This window comes from Mustelus asterias, chromosome 33, assembly GCF_964213995.1.
Source record: "Mustelus asterias chromosome 33, sMusAst1.hap1.1, whole genome shotgun sequence".
NCBI classification, from domain to species: domain Eukaryota; kingdom Metazoa; phylum Chordata; class Chondrichthyes; order Carcharhiniformes; family Triakidae; genus Mustelus; species Mustelus asterias.
The window spans coordinates 2,300,775-2,321,306 of NC_135833.1; the positions used below are offsets into that span (position 1 = coordinate 2,300,775).

Consider the following 20,532-nt stretch of genomic DNA (forward strand, 5'->3'; position numbering starts at 1 on the left):
TCACTCCATTTGTATCTATCCTGTGGTTTCTGTGAGTGAGTTAAGTTTGAACTTTATTTATTAGTGTCACAAATGAGCTTACATTAACACTGCAACGAAGTTACTGTGCAAATCCCCGAGTGGCCACACTCCGGCGCCTGTTTGGGTTGCACTGAGGGAGAATTTAGCACCTAACTAGTGCGTCTTTCGGACAGTGGGAGGAAACCGGAGCACCCGGAGGAAACCCACACAGACACGGGGGGAGAACGTGCAGACTCCACACAGACAGTGACCCGAGCCGGGAATCGAACCCGGGTCCCTGGCGCTGTGAGGCAGCAGTGCTAACCCACCCCTTATTCTAACAGTTGTCCTGTAATTTCTATCCACAGTGGTCAGACAACCGGTTTACTCTGGAGAGTAATTCTTCCCACTTGGTCTACCAGAGTTGCCCGGTGGACACCGAGCTCCAGAAGCGGTCCCTGATCATGTGGACCGAACGTATCCCCATCAGGCAGTCTCGGCATCTCTTCCTGGACATGAAGTTTGCCGTCTCCAGCTGCCTGTACCAGGAGGACTGCAGGGAGAACTTCAGCGTCTACGTCTTCCAGTCGGACAGCGTCTATGCCAAACCCAAGGTGGACCAAGCCGTCAGGCTCCCGATCGAAGGAGAGAAGCACTTCCCCAAGGAGTACCTGGAGGGGCCCATCGCCTGGAGTAAACTGAAGAACGCCCTCAACACGGTGGCAGGGAGGAGCCTGGGTCAGGTGCGGAGGTCGCAGTTCCGGCTGGGGTTCGATTACATTGGGCCCTGCCTCCTCCTCAGCTCCTTCAGGGTGTATTACAAGAAGTGCCCCGAGAACCGTCGCAACCTGGCCGTCTTCCCCGAGGTCTCGGGCAGCAGTGAGCTGGTCCCTGGTCATTGTGTGAGCAACGCGCTGCCAGAGGGGATCCTGCAGAGGCGCTGTGGCATGGACGGGGTGTGGGGACCCTACACCGGGCGCTGCGTCTGCAGGGAGGGCCACCAGGCCGAGGGAAATGCCTGTGAAGGTAAGGGCTATTCATAGAATCATATAGAATCTCCAGTGTAGAAGAGGCCATTCGGCCCATTGAGCCTGCACCGATCACAATCCCATCCAGGTCCCATACCCATAACCCCACATATTTACAGTCCTAATCCCCTTCTAATGGGCAATTTAGCATGGCCAATCCACCTAACCTACACATCTTTGGACACTAAGGGGCAATTTAGCATGGCCAATCACTCTAACCTACACATCTTTGGACACTAAGGGGCAATTTAGCATGGCCAATCCACCTAACCTTCACATCTTTGGACACGAAGGGGCAATCTAGCATGGCCAATCCACCTAACCTACACATCTTTGGACACTAAGGGGCAATTTAGCATGGCCAATCACTCTAACTTACACATCTTTGGACACTAAGGGGCAATTTAGCATGGCCAATCCACCTAACCTACACATCTTTGGACACTAAGGGGCAATTTAGCATGGCCAATCCACCTAACCTATACATCTTTGGACACTAAGGGGCAATTTAGCATGGCCAATCACTCTAATCTACACATCTTTGGACACAAAGTGGCAATTTAGCATGGCCAATCACACAAACCTACACATCTTTGGACACTAAGGGGCAATTTAGCATGGCCAATCACACAAACCTACACATATTTGTCCACTAAGGGGCAATTTAGCATGGCCAATCCACCTAACCCACACATCTTTGGACACTAAGGGGCAATTTAGCATGGCCAATCACACAAACCTACACATATTTGTACACTAAGGGGCAATTTAGCATGGCCAATCCTCCGAACCCACACATCTTTGGACACTAAGGGGCAATTTAGCATGGCCAATCACACAAACCTACACATCTTTGGACACTAAGGGGCAATTTAGCATGGCCAATCCTCCTAACCCACACATCTTTGGACACTAAGGGGCAATTTAGCATGGCCAATCCACCTAACCCGCACATCTTTGGACTGTGAGAGGAAACCGGAGCACCCGGAGGAAACCCACGCAGCCACGGGGGGAGAACGCGCAGACTCCACACAGACAGTGACCCAAGGCCGGAATTGAACCCAGATTCCTGGAGCTGTGAGACAGCAGTGCTAACCATTGTGCCACCGTGCCGCCCTATTTTAACAACCCACTGCTCAGGAGCATCTAGCCTTCACCTTGCAGCCTATTTGACCAGAGTTAACAAGCAATTGACGCAAGGGAGGAGGAAGGGATTGCACCAACTCTGAGATTCACATGAGTAGCCTCTCCAGCAGGAGCCACTGGATAGTCAACAGAGGCAGGAACATCGATTGCTTTTCTCACCCCCCGACATCAAGATCATATCTGCCCTATCTGACTGGGCGGCACGGTGGCGCAGTGGTTAGCGCTGCTGCCTCACAGCTCCAGGGACCTGGGTTCGATTCCCAGCTTGGGTCACTGTCTGTGCGGAGTCTGCACATTCTCCCCCGTGTCTGCGTGGGTTTCCTCCGGGTGCTCCGGTTTCCTCCCACAATCCGAAAGACGTGCAGGTTAGGTGGATTGGCCATGCTAAATTGCCCCTTCGTGTCCAAAGATGTGCAGGTTAGGTGGATTGGCCATGCTAAATTGCCCCTTGGTGTCCAAAGATGTGCGGGTTAGGTGGATTGGCCATGCTAAATTGTCCCTTAGTGTCCAAAGATGTGCGGGTTAGGTGGATTGGCCATGTTAAATTGTCCCTTAGTGTCCAAAGATGTGCGGGTTAGGTGGATTGGCCGTGCTAAATTGTCCCTTAGTGTCCAAAGATGTGCGGGTTAAGGGGATTGGCCATGCTAAATTGTCCCTTAGTGTCCAAAGATGTGCGGGTTAGGTGGATTGGCCGTGCTAAATTGTCCCTTAGTGTCCAAAGATGTGCGGGTTAGGTGGATTGGCCATGCTAAATTGCCCCTTCGTGTCCAAAGATGTGCGGGTTAGGTGGATTGGCCATGCTAAATTGTCCCTCAGTGTCCAAAGATGTGCGGGTTAGGTGGATTGGCCATGCTAAATTGCCCCTTAGTGTCCAAAGATGTGCGGGTTAGGTGGATTGGCCATGCTAAATTGCCCCTTAGTGTCCAAAGATGTGCGGGTTAGGGGGATTGGCCGTGCTAAATTGCCCCTCAATGTCCTGGGGTGCTGAGGTTAGAGGGATTAGTGGAGTAAATGCTTTGGGTTGCGGGAATAGGGCCTGGGTGGGACTGTGGTCGGTGCAGACTTGATGGGCCGAATGGCCTCCTTCTGTACTGTATGGATTCTATGACTGATATGGTCAAACCTGCACTGTTGCCGGAAGCTGACTCCTCCTCCTCCATAATCACTCAACTCTATTATTTTCACTGGCCGAGTTTCAATGTGTGGAGGTGGCAGAGAAACATTCTCTCCGAATGTATTCAACGTCCCTTCCTCTGCTCTGCTTGCAAGTTAAGCAATGCCTTGTTTCAAAACTTAAATTCTTGTTCTCAGTGTGTTTCATAGCCTCCTGATCTCTGTAACCTCCTCCAGCCCCGACACCCCTCCCGATCTCTGTAACCTCCTCCAGCCCCGACACCCCTCCCTATCTCTGTAACCTCCTCCAGCCCCTACACCCCTCCCTGTCTCTGTAACCTCCTCCAGCCCCGACACCCCTCCCTATCTCTGTAACCTCCTCCAGCCCCTACACCCCTCCCGATCTCTGTAACCTCCTCCAGCCCCGACACCCCTCCCTATCTCTGTAACCTCCTCCAGCCCCTACACCCCTCCCTATCTCTGTTACCTCCTCCAGCCCGTACACCCCCTCCCTTTCTCTCTAACCTCCTCCAGCCCCTACAGCCCTCCCTATCTCTGTAACCTCTTCCAACCCCTACACCCCCTTCCTATCTCTATAACCTCCTCCAGCTCCTACACCCCTCCGTATCTCTGTAACCTCCTCCGGCCCCGACACCCCCTCCCTATCTCTGTAACCTCCTCCAGCCCCTACACCCCTCCCTATGTGTGCAACCTTCTCCAGCCCATACACCCCCTCCCTATCTCTGTAGCCTCCTCCAGCCCCTACACCCCCTCCCTATCTCTGTAACCTCCTCCAGCCCCTACACCCCTCCCTACCTCTGTAACCTCCTCCAGCCCCTACACCCCCTCCCTATCTCTGTAACCTCTTCCAGCCCCTACACCCCTCCCTATCTCTGTAACCTCCTCCAGCCCCTACACCCCTCCCGATCTCTGTAACCTCCTCCAGCCCCGACACCCCTCCCTATCTCTGTAACCTCCTCCAGCCCCTACACCCCTCCCTATCTCTGTTACCTCCTCCAGCCCGTACACCCCTTCCCTATCTCTCTAACCTCCTACAGCCCCTACAGCCCTCCCTATCTCTGTAACCTCTTCCAACCCCTACACCCCCTTCCTATCTCTATAACCTCCTCCAGCTCCTACACCCCTCCGTATCTCTGTAACCTCCTCCGGCCCCGACACCCCCTCCCTATCTCTGTAACCTCCTCCAGCCCCTACGCCCCCTCCCTATCTCTGTAACCTCCTCCAGCCCCTACGCCCCCCTCCCTATCTCTGTAACCTCCTCCAGCTCCCACACCCCCCTCCCTATCTCTGTAACCTCCTCCAGACCTTACACCACCTCCCTATCTCTGTAACCTCCTCCAGCCTCTACACCCCCTCCCTATCTCTAACCTCCTCCAGCCCCTACAACCCCTCCCTATCTCTGTAACCTCTTCCAGCCCCTACACCCCCTCCCTATCTGTGTAACCTCCTCCAGCTCCTACACCCCTCCCTATCTCTGTAACCTCCTCCGGCCCCGACACCCCTCCCTATCTCTGTAACCTCCTCCAGCCCCTACCCCCCCCATCCCTATCTCTGTAACCTCCTCCAGCCCCTACACCCCCTCCCTATCTCTGTAACCTCCTCCAGCCCCCACACCCCCTCCCTATCTCTGTAACCTCCTCCAGCCCCTACACCCCCTCCCTATCTCTCTAACCTCCTCCAACTTGTACACCCCTCCCTATCTCTGCAACCTCCTCCAGTCCCTACACCCCCTCCCTATCTCTGTAACCTCCTCCAGCCCCTACACCCCCTCCCTATCTCTGTAACCTCCTCCAGCCTGTACACCCCTCCCTATCTCTGTAACCTCCACCAGCTCCTACGCCCCCTCCCTATCTCTGTAACCTCCTCCAGCCCCTATGCCCCCCTCCCTATCTCTGTAACCTCCTCCAGCTCCCACACCCCCCTCCCTATCTCTGTAACCTCCTCCAGACCTTACACCACCTCCCTATCTCTGTGACCTCCTCCAGCCCCTACACCCCCATCCCTATCTCTGTAACCTCCTCCAGCCCCTACACCCCCTCCCTATCTCTGTAACCCCCTCCAGCCCCTACACCCCCTCCTTATCTCTGTAACCTCCTCCAGCCCCCTACACCCCCTCCCTATCCTACACATCTTTAGAATAAACACCTTGGTTGGTTCAGGGGGCAATTAGGGTCAATTTAGCACGGCCAATCCACCTAACCCGCACATCTTTGGACTGTGGGTGGAAACTGGAAGCACCCGGAGGAAACCCACGCAGATGCGGGGAGAACGTGCAGACTCCACACAACTCTCAACTCAGTGCCCCTCAGGCAGAGGGTATGCGTTCAAGTTCTATTCCATGTTATGGGCACACGAACCCTAGCGTGCAGTGCTGAGGGAGTGCAGCACTGCCAGAGGTGTCCTTACAGGCGAGTCCCCAGCCAACAGGATTCCCGCGATGAAGCAAGAAATCAGTGGAGCTGTTTGGGGAAATTGCATTAAAAATACTTCCTCTCCACCAACATCAATAAAAGCTGCATCACCTTAATTATCGCATTGCTTCTTTTGGGATCTTGCTGTGCATTAATTAGCTGCCATATATCACTCCATTCCACTGTTTATAGCTTATTTATTAGCATCACGAGTAGGCTTACATTAACACTGCAATGAAGTTAATGTGAAAATCCCCTCGTCGCCACACTCCAGTGCCCATTTGGGTACAGGTTTTGGCGGTACGGTGGCACAGCGGGTTAGCACTGCTGCCTCACAGCGCCAGGGACCCGGGTTCGATTCCCGGCTTCGGGTCACTGTCTGTGCGGAGTCTGCACGTTCTCCCCGTGTCTGCGTGGGTTTCCTCCGGGTGCTCCGGTTTCCTCCCACGGTCCGAAAGACTGTGCTGGTTAGGGTGCTAAATTCTCCCTCAGTGTAACCTGAACAGGAGTGTGGCGACTAGGGGGATTTTCACAGTAACTTCATTGCAGTGTTAATGTGAGCCTTACCGGTGACAAATAAAAAAACTTTACACCGATGGAGAATTTAGCACGGCCAATGCGCCCTAACCAGCGCGTCTTTCGGGCTATGGGAGGAAACCGGAGCACCCGGAGGAAACCCACGCAGACACGGGGAGGACGTGCAGACTCCGCACAGACAGTGACCCCAAGCCGGGAATCGAACCCGGGTCCCTGGCGCTGTGAGGCAGCGGTGCTAACCCACTGTGCCACCGTGCCACCCCAGTGATCGCGATCCCTTTGACTGAATTTCTGGTCACCTGTCCCACTATCTCCTTACGTGGCTCCATGCCAGAGTTTGTTGTGACAACACTCCTGTTAGGTGCCTTGGGCATTGTAACCACGTTAAAGGTGCCATGTAAATGCCAGGTTGTTGTTGTTCTGTGAGTGTGTCTGGCCGATGTGGGTCTTGCCTTTCAATGTGTCATACCCTGAACAGGTGTTAAACATTATGTTGCAGGGGGAATGGAATATAAACGTCAGGATGCTTTGCTGCAGCTGGTTAGAGTGTTGGTGAAACCACATAGAATTCCTACAGTGCAGAAGGAGGCCATTCAGCCCATTGAGTCTGTACCAACCCTCCAATACAGCATCCCACACAGGCCCTATCCCCGTAGCCCCACATTTTTACCCTGCTCATCCTCCTAACCTACACATCTTTGGACACGAAGGGGCAATTTAGCATGGCCAATCCACCTAACCTGCACATCTTTGGACACTAAGGGGCAATTTAGCATGGCCAATCCAACTAACCTACACATATTTGGACACTGAGGGGCAATTTAGCATGGCCAATCCACCTAACCCACACATATTTGGACACTGAGGGGCAATTTAGCATGGCCAATCCACCTATCCTACACATCTTTGGACACTGAGGGGCAATTTAGCATGGCCAATCCACCTAACCTACACATCGTTGGACACTAAGGGGCAATTTAGCATGGCCAATCCACCTAACCTGCACATCGTTGGACACTAAGGCGCAATTTAGCATGGCCAATCCACCTAACCTACACATCGTTGGACACTAAGGGGCAATTTAGCATGGCCAATCCACCTAACCTGCACATCGTTGGACACTAAGGGGCAATTTAGCATGGCCAATCCACCTAACCTACACATATTTGGACACTGAGGGGCAATTTAGCATGGCCAATCCACCTATCCTACACATCTTTGGACACTGAGGGGCAATTTAGCATGTCCAATTCACCTAACCTACACATCGTTGGACACTAAGGGGCAATTTAGCATGGCCAATCCACCTAACCTGCACATCTTTGGACACTAAGGGGCAATTTAGCATGGCCAATCCACCTAACCTACACATCTTTGGACACTAAGGGGCAATTTAGCATGGCCAATCCACCTAACCTGTACATCTTTGGACACTAAGGGGCAATTTAGCATGGCCAATCCACCTAACCTACACATATCTGGACACTGAGGGGCAATTTAGCATGGCCAATCCACCTATCCTACACATCTTTGGACACTGAGGGGCAATTTAGCATGGCCAATCCACCTAACCTACACATCGTTGGACACTAAGGGGCAATTTAGCATGGCCAATCCACCTAACCTGCACATCGTTGGACACTAAGGGGCAATTTAGCATGGCCAATCCACCTAACCTACACATCTTTGGACACTAAGGGGCAATTTAGCATGGCCAATCCACCTAACCTACACATCGTTGGACACTAAGGGGCAATTTAGCATGGCCAATCCACCTAACCTCCACATCTTTGGACACTAAGGGGCAATTTAGTATGGCCAATCCACCTAACCTGTACATCTTTGGACACTAAGGGGCAATTTAGCATGGCCAATCCACCTAACCTACACATATTTGGACACTGAGGGGCAATTTAGCATGGCCAATCCACCTAACCTACACATCGTTGGACACTAAGGGGCAATTTAGCATGGCCAATCCACCTAACCTGCACATTGTTGGACACTAAGGGGCAATTTAGCATGGCCAATCCACCTAACCTGCACATCGTTGGACACTAAGGGGCAATTTAGCTTGGCCAATCCACCTAACCAGCAGATTTTTCGGACTGTGGGAGGAAACCGGAGCACCTGGAGGAAACCCACGCAGACACGGGGGGAGAACGTGCAAACTCCACTCAGACAGTGACCCAAGCTGGGAATCGAACCCGGGTCCCTGGCGCTGTGAGGCAGCAGTGCTAACCCACTGTGCCACCATGGAGACCCCAAGTCTGTCTGGAGTTCGGTAGTGCTTCAGGGTGTTCTGAAGTCCTCCTTATTGAGCTGAGGGCTCCGTCTGTGCCTGCTAGTAGCTGGCGGTACATTGCTCAGAGCACATTGCAAACCCGACCAGACCGGACCAGCAATGTCTCCTGGAGGCTGCTTTGCCAGCTTGAAATGATTTAGGTCGAATGTAATTTGTTTTAAACTGGATGAGTCATTGCTCCAGTTCTCTGGAAATTCAGAGACGGACGACTCCTATTCACTGAAGCGGAAAACTGCAACGGAATGGCACGGATCGTAAAAATCTTGCTTCCAACCCTGAAGTTCGCAGACGGACAATTGTTGGCTAATCGTGGCAATTTTAGTCTCAGCAGCTGAAATGACGTTGTCACTGCAAGAGACTTAAGTGCTCCAGCGCAAACAGGGGCTGTTTGTGCAGGGGTTTGTACCCACAGAATAGAACAAGGAGTGATGTGGGGTGGCGTCAAGTGAGGCTGTTTTCCCCCTGCTTCAAAGCTCCGCAGATTTTTGATTTGATTTGATTTATTCTTGTCACATGTATTGGGATACAGTGAAAAGTATTGTTTCTTGCGCGCTCTACAGACAAAGCATACCGTTCATAGAGAAGGAAAGGAGAGGGTGCAGAATGTAGTGTTACAGTCACAGCTAGGGTGTAGAGAAAGATCAGCTTAATACATTTGATTTGATTTATTATTGTCACATGTATTGGGATCGTGAAAAGTATTGTTCCTTGCACACTATACAGACAAAGCATACCGTTCATAGAGAAGGAAAGGAGAGAGTGCAGAATGTAGTGTTACAGTCACAGCTAGGGTGTAGAGAAAGATCAACTTAATGCGAGGTAGGTCCATTCAAAAGTCTGACGGCAGCAGGGAAGAAGCTGTTCTTGAGTCGGTTGGTAGGTGACCTCAGACTTTTGTATCTTTTTCCCGACGGAAGAAGGTGGAAGGGAGAATGTCCGGGGTGCGTGGGGTCCTTAATTATGCTGGCTGCTTTTCCCGAGGTAGCGGGAAGTGTAGACAGAGTCAATGGATGGGAGGCTGGTTCGCGTGATGGATTGGGCTACATTCACGACCTTTTGTAGTTCCTTGCGGTCTTGGGCAGAGCAGGAGCCATACCAAGGTGTGATACAACCAGAAAGAAGGCTTTCTATGGTGCATCTGTAAAAGTTGGCGAGGGTCGTAGCTGACATGCCAAATTTCCTTAGTCTCCTGAGAAAGTAGAGGCGTTGGTGGGGCTTTCTTAACTATAGTATCGGCATGGGGGGGACCAGGACAGGTTGTTGGTGATTTGGACACCTAAAAACATGAAGCTCTCGACCTTTTCTACTTTGTCCCCGTTGATGTAGACAGGGGCATGTTCTCCTTTACGCTTCCTGAAGTCGATGACAATCTCCTTCGTTTTGTTGAGATTGAGGGAGAGATTATTGTTGCTGCACCAGTTCACCAGATTCTCTATCTCATTCCCGTACTCTGTCCCGTCATTGTTTGAGATCCGACCCACTACGGTGGTGTCGTCAGCAAACTTGAAAATCGAATTGGAGGGGAATTTGGCCGCACAGTCAGAGGTGTATAAGGAGTAGAGTAGGGGGCTGAGAACACAGTCTTGTGGGGCACCGGTGTTGAGGAGATTTACCCTGGTTCTGCTTGTCTGGCGCCATGGAAATGCAGAGCTGAAAATTGATTCCTCATGATCATCTCACGCTGGTACAGGCGGGCCACATTTCAAATGCTTTCAACATGGAAAGTTGCAGTGGTTAGATCCTGTCCTTCGCAACAGAGGTCTGGACGCAGCCCAGACTAATGAAGTGGAAATCCCTCTCATCAGCTGGTTATTAAAGGCCAACATTTTGTCATGAGGTTTCAGCCGAACGTGGGCTTTTCGCTTCTTCAGCAAGAAATATCCCACGCAGAAAGGCCACAGGGTGGGAGTTGGAAACGGAAAAATGTCAGAGGAGGGAGTTTTACTCTGTAGCTAACCACATGCTGTATCTGCCCTGGGAATCATAGAGTCATAGAGGTTTACAGTATGGAAACAAGCCCTTCGGTCCAACTTGTCCATACCGCCCTTTTTTTTTAACCATTAAGCTAGTCCCCATTGCCCCTGTTTGGATCATATCCCTCTCTACCCATCTTAACCATGTAACTGACTTTTTAAAAGACAAGATTGTATCTACCTCTCCTACTACCTCTGGCAGCTCGTTCCAGACACTCACCACCCTCTGTGTGAAACAATTGTCCCTCTGGACCCTTTTGTATCTCTCCCCTCTGACCTTAAACCTATGACCTCTAGTTTTAGACTCCCCTACCTTTGGGAAAAGATATTGACTATCTAGCTGATCTATGAATGTTTGATGGGGGACAGTGTAGAGGGAGCTTTACCCTGTATCTAACCCCATGCTGTACCTGTCCTGGGAGTGTTTGATGGGGGCAGTGTAGATGGAGCTTTACCCTGTATCTAACCCTGTGCTGTACCTGTCCTGGGGGTGTTTGATGGGGGACAGTGTAGAGGGAGCTTTACTCTTTATCTAACCCCGTGCTGTACCTGCCCTGGGAGTGTTTGATGGGGTAAGAAGTTTAACAACACCAGGTTAAAGTCCAACAGGTTGATTTGGTAGCAAAAGCCACTAGCTTTCAGAGTGCTGTTTGATGGAGGACAGTGTAGAGGGAGCTTTACTCTGTATCTAACCCCATGCTGTACCTGTCCTGCGAGTGTTTGATGGTGGACAGTGCAGAGGGAGCTTTACTCTGTATCTAACCCCGTGCTGTACCTGTCCTGGGAGTGTTTGATGGGAACAGTGTAGAGGGAGCTTTACTCTGTATCTAACCCCGTGCTGTACCTGTCCTGGGAGTGTTTGATGGTGGACAGTGCAGAGGGAACTTTACTCTGTATCTAACCCCGTGCTGTACCTGTCCTGGGAGTGTTTGATGGGGGACAGTGTAGAGGGAGCTTTACTCTGTATCCAACCCTGTGCTGTACCTGTCCTGCGAGTGTTTGATGGGGACAGTGTAGAGGGAGCTTTACTCTGTATCTAACCCCGTGCTGTACCTGTCCTGGGAGTGTTTGATGGGGAACAGTGTAGAGGGAGCTTTACTCTGTATCTAACCCCGTGCTGTACCTGTCCTGGGAGTGTTTGATGGGGGACAGTGTAGAGGGAGCTTTACTCTGTATCTAACCCCGTGCTGTACCTGTCTTGGGAGTGTTTGATGGTGGACAGTGCAGAGGGAACTTTACTCTGTATCTAACCCCGTGCTGTACCTGTCCTGGGAGTGTTTGATGAGGGACAGTGTAGAGGGAGCTTTACTCTGTATCTAACCCCGTGCTGTACCTGTCCTGGGAGTGTTTGATGAGGGACAGTGTAGAGGGAGCTTTACTCTGTATCTAACCCCGTGCTGTACCTGTCCTGGGAGTGTTTGATGGGGGACAGTGTAGAGGGAGCTTTACTCTGTATCTAACCCCGTGCTGTACCTGTCCTGGGAGTGTTTGATGGGGACAGTGTAGAGGGAGCTTTACTCTGTATCTAACCCCATGTTGTACCTGTCCTGGGAGTGTTTGATGGGGGACGGTGTAGAGGGAGCTTTACTCTGTATCTAACCCCGTGCTGTCCCTGTCCTGGGAGTGTTTGATGGGGGACAGTGTAGAGGGAGCTTTACTCTGTATCTAACCCCGTGCTGTACCTGTCCTGGGAGTGTTTGATGGGGGACAGTGTAGAGGGAGCTTTACTCTGTATCTAACCCCGTGCTGTACCTGTCCTGGGAGTGTTTGTTACGGTCAAGTATGCCTGAAATGGAAACGTTTCCTATTCCCATATTAACAGTCAACTTTTTGATGGGATTTTTTTTTTAAATGTTCAAAGCCAGGACGAGGGTGTCTCCTTTCCACCCACTTTGGCTGCTCGAAGTCTGCTCTCTCTGTGAGGCGGAGGGAAGAATGTTAAGTGCCGTCTTTCTGGTGCCTGCTATTTGAATCATGCATTGTGTCTGTATCTTTGGGGTTTTTCGGTGTAGGTTGGGTTTGGAAGTGTTGAAATAAATGACGTACTTAAATCAAGATGTTTGCTGACAATTAGTGCGCGCGAACCCACTGTTTAAATTTACAAGTCCTTAATGAAACCCCATTTAATTTTCCCTCTGTGCGCTGTTGCTCCTGAATGTGGTGAGTTCACCCACACTGACTCATTAATCCCCAGACCAAACTACGAAACTCCTTGCCTCATTCTGTCTCTTCCCTTATCTCTATTATCCACCAGACTTTCAACTTAAGCTTGGCGTCACCAGGAAAGAATTGGACTCATGTTTTGATTTTGATTTGATTTGATTAGATTTATCATTGTCACATGTATTGGGATACAGTGAAAAGTATTGTTTCTTGCACGCTGTACAGACAAAGCATACCGTTCATAGAGAAGGAAAGGAGAGGGTGCAGAATGTAGTGTTACAGTCACAGCTCGGGTGTAGAGAAAGATCAACTTAATGTGAGGTAGGTCCACTCAAAAGTCTGACAGCAGCAGGGAAGAAGCTGTTCTTGAGTCGGTCGGTACGTGACCTCAGACTGTTGTATCTTTTTCCCGACGGAAGAAGGTGGAAGGGAGAATGTCCGGGAGTGCGTGGGGTCCTTGATTATGCTGGCTGCTTTTCCCCGAGGCAGCGGGAAGTGTAGACGGAGTCAATGGATGGGAGGCTGGGTTTGTGTGATGGATTGGGCTACATTCACGACCCTTTTGTAGTTGCTTGTGGTCTTGGGCAGAGCAGGAGCCCCATACCAAGCTGTGATACAACCAGAAAGAATACTTTCTATGGTGCACCTGTAAAAGTTGGTGAGAGTCGTAGCGGACATGTCAAATTTCCTTAGTCTCCTGAGAAAGTAGAGGCGTTGGTGGGGCTTTCTTAACTATAGTGTCGGCGTGGGGGGGACCAGGACAGGTTGTTGGTGATCTGGACACCTAAAAACTTGAAGCTCTCGACCCTTTCTACTTCGTCCCCGTTGATGTAGACAGGGTCTTCACAGCTGGGAGGGGGCAGATGGCGGACATGAGAAAAAGTGCCAGCTGAGTCGCGCTCTCTTGCTTTCTGAGTCGAAGGGTTCGAGTCCCACTCCAGAAACGCAAGCATGCCCCTCCGAAATGACCGAAATGGCAATTCATGGGCAACTCGGGATGGGCAATAAATGCTGGCCCAGCCAGCGATGCCCAGGTCCCATGAAGGAATTAAAAAAAAAACATAATCTAGCTCGACCTTGTGGTGCAGTACCGAGAGAATGCTGCACTGTCAGAGGCACATTTTGGATGCGATGCTAAACCGACCCCCCGACCCTTCCCCATCATCCCTCTTAAGTGGATGTCAAAGGTTCCACGGTGACTATTTCAAGGGAGAGACTCCCTTGCGATGTTCCCGCCAGCATTTATCCCTGAAGCTGCAACCGGACCAGGTTATCCGGCTAATCATCCAGTTGCTGTGCGTGAAAGCTTGCTGTGGAAAAACTGGCTGCAGTGTTTGGGGCGGCACGGCGGCACAGTGGTGCGGGGCAGCAGGGTGGCACAGTGGTATGGGTGACACGGTGGCACAGTGGTATGGGTGACAGTGGCACAGTGGTATGGGTGACACGGTGGCACAGTGGTATGGGTGACACGGTGGCACAGTGGTATGGGTAGCATGGTGGCACAGTGGTATGGGTGGCAGTGGCACAGTGGTATGGGTGACACGGTGGCACAGTGGTATGGGTGACACGGTGGCACAGTGGTATGGGTAGCATGGTGGCACAGTGGTATGGGTGACAGTGGCACAGTGGTATGGGTGACACGGTGGCACAATGGTATGGGTAGCATGGTGGCACAGTGGTATGGGTAGCATGGTGGCACAGTGGTATGGGTGACAGTGGCACAGTGGTATGGGTGACATGGTGGCACAATGGTATGGGTGACAGTGGCACAGTGGTATGGGCGACACGGTGGCACAGTGGTATGGGTGACACGGTGGCACAGTGGTATGGGTGACACGGTGGCACAGTGGTATGGGTGACATGGTGGCACAGTGGTATGGGTGGCAGTGGCACAGTGGTATGGGTGGCATGGTGGCACAGTGGTATGGGTGGCAGTGGCACAGTGGTATGGGTGACAGTGGCACAGTGGTATGGGTGGCAGTGGCACAGTGGTATGGGTAGCATGGTGTCGCAGTAGTATGGGTGGCAGTGGCACAGTGGTATGGGTGGCAGTGGCACAGTGGTATGGGTGGCAGTGGCACAGTGGTATGGGTGACACGGTGGCACAGTGGTATGGGTGGCAGTGGCACAGTGGTATGGGTGGCAGTGGCACAGTGGTATGGGTGACACGGTGGCACAGTGGTATGGGTGGCAGTGGCACAGTGGTATGGGTGGCAGTGGCACAGTGGTATGGGTGACACAATGGCACAGTGGGTTAGCACTGCTGCCTCACAGCGCCAGGAGCCTGGGTTCGATTCCCTGCTTGGGTCACTGTCTGTGCGCAGTCTGCATGTTCTCCCCGCGTCTGCGTGGGTTTCCTCCCACAGTCCAAAAGACGTGCTGGTTAGGGTGCATTGGCCATGCTCAATTCTCCCTCAGTGTAACCCGAACAGGAGTTTGGCGACTGGGAGGTTTTCACAGTCACTTCATTGCAGCGTTAATGTAAAGCCTACTTGTGCCGCGAATAAAGAAACTTGAAACTTTACTGAACAACCAAGCAGGGCTCACGGGGCCAGATGGCCTAGTTCTGCTCCTGTTTCTGAAGTTCCTTTGTTTAAAACGCATTTCACTTGGGATCTATTGCAAAGAGGTTGCTTAATCTACCTTGGAAATAATGGGGAGATGTGTTGATCTCTTTACAAAGTCTCATCCCATACGTCAGTATGGTCAGGGTTTGGTAAGATAGTGTGGCTGTCTGTATAAACCTTACTAATCGCTGTAACAGAGTGTGGGAGGGTTGTTTTTGACATTACCCGCACCGTGAATCCGGTATTTCAACACACAGTGGTCACCAGTCCAAACAAGTTCTCATCGAGACATCATGACGATGGAAATGGTTATGCAATTCATGGAAAGTCATCATCAACTAGAGTCTGGCATTTAATAAACCTTGATTCAAAAACACTCAAATCTTCATCCGGTCCAATTAAAGTAAAGTTTATTTATTAGTCACAAGTAAGGCTTACATTAACACTGCAATGAAGTTACTGTGAAGTTCCGCTAGTCGCCACAGTGTGGCGCCTGTTCAGGTCAATGCGCCCTAACCCAGCACGTCTTTTGGAGTGTGGGAGGAAACCGGAGCCCCCAAAGGAAACGCACATAGACAAGGGCGGCACGGTAGCACAGTGGGTTAGCACTGCTGCTTCACAGCTCCAGGGACCTGGGTTCGATTCCCGGCTCGGGTCACTGTCTGTGTGGAGTCTGCACGTTCTCCCCCCGTGTCTGCGTGGGTTTCCTCCGGGTGCTCTGGTTTCCTCCCACAGTCCAAAGATGTGCGGGTTAGGTTGATTGGCCATGCTAAATTGCCCCTTTAGTGTCGTGAGATGCGTAGGTTAGAGGGATTAGCGGGTAAAATATGTAGGGATATGGGGGTAGGGCCTGAGTGGGATTGTGGTCGGTGCAGACTCGATGGGCCTCTTTCTGCACTGTAGGGTTTTTATGATTCTATGGGGAGAATGTGCAGACTCCGCACAGACAGTGACCCAAGCCGGGAATGGAACCCGGGTCCCTGGAGCTGTGAGGCAGCAGCGCTAACCCACTGTCCAAGACTTTAATCCTGAACTTAAATCTGAGGGAAGGCTTTGAAGTGAATGTCTCCCACTCTTGAGCGGGGTACAAGAAAAGGCTTGATGCATTCTGTCACTGCCTATTCTGATTCATTTTTTCCCAAAACTTTGATCTTGCTCCAATCGGAGTATATGAATATACTCCAATCGACACAGTGGCACAGTGGGTTAGCACTGCTGCCTCACAGTGGCAGGGACCCGGGTTCGATTCCCAGCTCGGGTCGCTGTCTGTGCGGAATTTGCACGTTCTCCCCCCGTGTCTGCATGGGTTTCCTCCGGGTGCTCCGGTTTCCTCCCACAGTCCAAAGATGTGCAGGTAAGGTGGATTGTCCATGCTAATTTGCCCCTTAGTGTCCAAAGATGTGCAGGTTAGGTGGATTGGCCATGCTAAATTGCCCCTTAGTGTCCAAAGATGTGCGGGTTAGGTGGATTGGCCGTGCTAAATTGCCCCTTAGTGTCCAAAGATGTGCGGGTTAGGTGGATTGGCCGTGCTAGATTGCCCCTTAGTGTCCAAAGATGTGCGGGTTAGGTGGATTGGCCGTGCTAAATTGCCCCTTAGTGTCCAAAGATGTGCGGGTTAGGTGGATTGGCCGTGCTAGATTGCCCCTTAGTGTCCAAAGACGTTGGTTATGTGCATTGTCCATGCTAAATTGCCCCTTAGTGTCCAAAGATGTGTAGGTTAGGTGGATTGGCCATGCTAAATTGCCCCCTAGTGTCCTAAGGTGTGTAAGTTAGGTGGATTGGCCATGCTAAATTGCCCCTTAGTGTCCAAAGATGCGCGGGTTAGGTGGATTGGCCATGCTAAATTGTCCCTTAGTGTCCAAAGATGTGTGGGTTAGGTGGATTGGCCGTGCTAAATTATCCCTTAGTGTCCAAAGATGTGTCGGTTAGGTGGATTGGCCGTGCTAAATTGTCCCTTAGTGTCCAAAGATGTGCAGGTTAGGTGGATTGGCCGTGCTAAATTGTCCCTTAGTGTCCAAAGATGTGTAGGTTAGGTGGATTGGCCATGCTAAATTGCCCCCTAGTGTCCTAAGGTGTGTAAGTTAGGTGGATTGGCCATGCTAAATTGCCCCTTAGTGTCCAAAGATGCGCGGGTTAGGTGGATTGGCCATGCTAAATTGTCCCTTAGTGTCCAAAGATGTGTGGGTTAGGTGGATTGGCCGTGCTAAATTATCCCTTAGTGTCCAAAGATGTGTCGGTTAGGTGGATTGGCCGTGCTAAATTGTCCCTTAGTGTCCAAAGATGTGCAGGTTAGGTGGATTGGCCGTGCTAAATTGTCCCTTAGTGTCCAAAGATGTGCAGGTTAGGTGGATTGGCCATGCTAAATTGCCCCTTAGTGTCCAAAGATGTGCAGGTTAGGTGGATTGGCCATGCTAAATTGTCCCTTAGTGTCCAAAAATGTGTGGGTTAGGTGGATTGGCCGTGCTAAATTGCCCCTTAGTGTCCAAAGATGTGTAAATTAGGTGGATTAGCCATGCTAAATTGCCCCTTAGTGTCGGGGGATTAGCTAGTGTAAATGCAAATAATTATGGGGATAGGATTGTCGTTGGTGCAGGCTCGATGGGCCAACTGGCCTCCTTCTGCCCTGTAGGCATTCTATGGTTCAATCCATGGATATTGAAAACTCAACTGTGGTGTCAACTGATGTCCACTTCCGTTTTACCTTTTTTAACCAATCAGGAAAGATTGAACAGGCTAGCAAGTGGAAGACTTAGGGGAAGGGATAGGGGGTGCTGGCATGGTCCGGGGACGGTGGGGAATGGTGGTCTTTCAGATTATGAAAGGGATTGTGATAGACTAGACATTGAGAAGATGTTTTCACACTTGCAGGGGAGATCTGTAACAGGGTCCATAAAAGATAGTCACTGACACATTCAAAAGGGAACTCCAGTGGGTGGGGAGAATGTGGAACTCGCTACCACAGGGAGTGGTCGAAGTGAATGGAATGGGTGCACAACCTCAGGCTAAAGGGACGATCCTTTAAAACAGAGATGAGGAGGAATTTCTTCAGCCAGAGAGTGGTGAATCTGTGGAACTCTTTGCCGCAGAAGGCTGTGGAGGCCGGGTCATTGAGTGTCTTTAAGACAGAGATAGATAGGTTCTTGATTAATAAGGGGATCAGGGGTTATGGGGAAAAGGCAGGAGAATGGGGGGATGAGAAAAATATCAGCCATGATTGAATCGTGAAGCAGACTCGATGGGCCGAGTGGCCTCATTCTGCTCCTATGTTTCATTCTCGGGAGAACCTGGATAAACACATCAGGGAGAAAGGAATAGATGGCTATGCTAGATAGAGTGCATATTCTATGTATCTTGCGTGGGTGGCTCAGTGGGTTATCACTGCTGCCTCACAGCGCCAGGGTCCCGGGTTCGATTCCCGGCTCGGGTCACTGTCTGTGTGGAGTTTGCACGTTCTCCCCCCGTGTCTGCGTGGGTTTCCTCCGGGTGCTCCGGTTTCCTCCCACAAAGATGTGTGGGTTATGTTGATAGGGGCAATTTGGCATGGCCAGATGGTTAGCAGGGTAAATACGGGGATAGGGGCTGGGTGGGCTTGTGGTTGGTGCAGGCTTGATGGGCCGAATGGTCTCCTTCTGCACTGTAGGGATTCTATGATTTTCACTGTTTTTAACCCTGGTGGTCTCTCTACAGTTTTTCCAATATTTAATATTTGTCGAAAGGATCACCTCTCAGTTGCTCTCTTAATGATGAAGAGCCCAAGTTTTTCCTTAAAACTCATATCTCCGACACTGGGAATTAGTCTTTGTGGCTCTTCCTCTAGAGCCTCCCCTGTGTGCTGGTAACCCTTGGGTAAGACGTGAAAACAAGGCTCCATCTGTCTGTTCTGGTATGGGTATGAGAGAGACAATCTTGTGAGCCACAATTCAACTGGTAAAACTTTGAACCAAAAGGTTGTGGGTTCGAGTCCAACACAAGGGTTTTGGGCACCGTCATGATCTAGGTTGACACTCCGAGTGCCAATACTCGGGGAGTGCTGCACTGTCGAGGTGTTGTCTTTTAGAATCATAGAAACCCTACAGTGCAGAAGGAGGCCATTCGGCCCATCGAGTCTGCACCGACCACAATCCCACCCAGGCCCTACCCCCACATATTTACCCGCTAATCCCTCTAACCTACGCATCTCAGGATTCTAAGGGGCAATTTTTAACCTGGCCAATCAACCTAACTCGCACATCTTTGGACTGTGGGAGGAAACCGGAGCACCCGGAGGAAACCCACGCAGACACGAGGAGAATGTGCAAACTCCACACAGACAGTGGCCCGAGCCGGGAATCGAACCCGGGACCCTGGAGCTGTGAAGCAGCAGTGCTAACCACTGTGCTGCCGTGCCGCGATGCACTCTGTCGTGATGCGATGTTTAGGTGAGGCTCCTCTGGGTGGCTGTAAAAGATCCCGTGGCATTAGAAACATAGAAACATAGAAAAACTACAGCACAAACAGGCCCTTCGGCCCACAAGTTGTGCCGAACACATCCCTACCTTCTAGACCTACTTAGAACCCTCCATCCTATTAAGCTCCATGTACTCATCCAGGAGTCTCTTAAAAGACCCTATTGAGTTCGCCTCCACCACCACTGACGGCAGCCGATTCCACTCGCCCACCACCCTCTGTGTGAAAAACTTACCCCTGACATCTCCCCTGTACCTACCCCCCAGCATCTTAAACCTGTGTCCTCTCGTAGCAGCCATTTCCACCCTGGGAAAAAGTCTCTGAGAGTCCACCCGATCTATGCCTCTCAACATCTTATATACCTCTATTAGGTCTCCTCTCATCCTTCGTCTCTCCAAGGAGAAAAGACCGAGCTCCCTCAGCCTATCCTCATAAGGCATGCCACTCAATCCAGGCAACATCCTTGTAAATCTCCTCTGCACCCTTTCAATCTTTTCCACATCCTTCCTGTAATGAGGCGACCAGAACTGAGCACAGTACTCCAAGTGGGGTCTGACGAGGGTCTTATATAGCTGCATCATTATCCCCGGACTCCTAAACTCAATCCCTCGATTGATAAAGGCCAGCACACCATACGCCTTCTTAACCACCTCCTCCACCTGCGGGGCCGATTTCAGAGTCCTATGGACCCGGACCCCAAGGTCCTTCTGATCCTCTACCGTACTAAGAGTCTTTCCCTTTATATTGTACTCCTTCATCCCATTCGACCTACCATTTGACCTATTATTTCGAGGCAGGCCAAGGGAGCTTTCTTCCCAGTCT

The 20,532-nt window shown here is 51.2% G+C and overlaps 2 protein-coding genes across 2 annotated transcripts in view; both read left to right on the forward strand.

Moving 5' to 3' along the window:
- Positions 1-20,532, forward strand: part of rce1a (Ras converting CAAX endopeptidase 1a) — a 325,304-nt gene that overhangs the window by 85,521 nt on the left and 219,251 nt on the right. The window lies entirely within an intron of this gene.
- The window catches only part of LOC144481795 (tyrosine-protein kinase receptor UFO-like), a 64,184-nt gene that overhangs the window by 5,212 nt on the left and 38,440 nt on the right, over positions 1-20,532 (forward strand). The window contains exon 3 of the mRNA XM_078200932.1: positions 369-1,026. Within this exon, the coding sequence (XP_078057058.1) occupies positions 369-1,026 (658 nt within the window). The remainder of the gene's footprint in view (positions 1-368; positions 1,027-20,532) is intronic.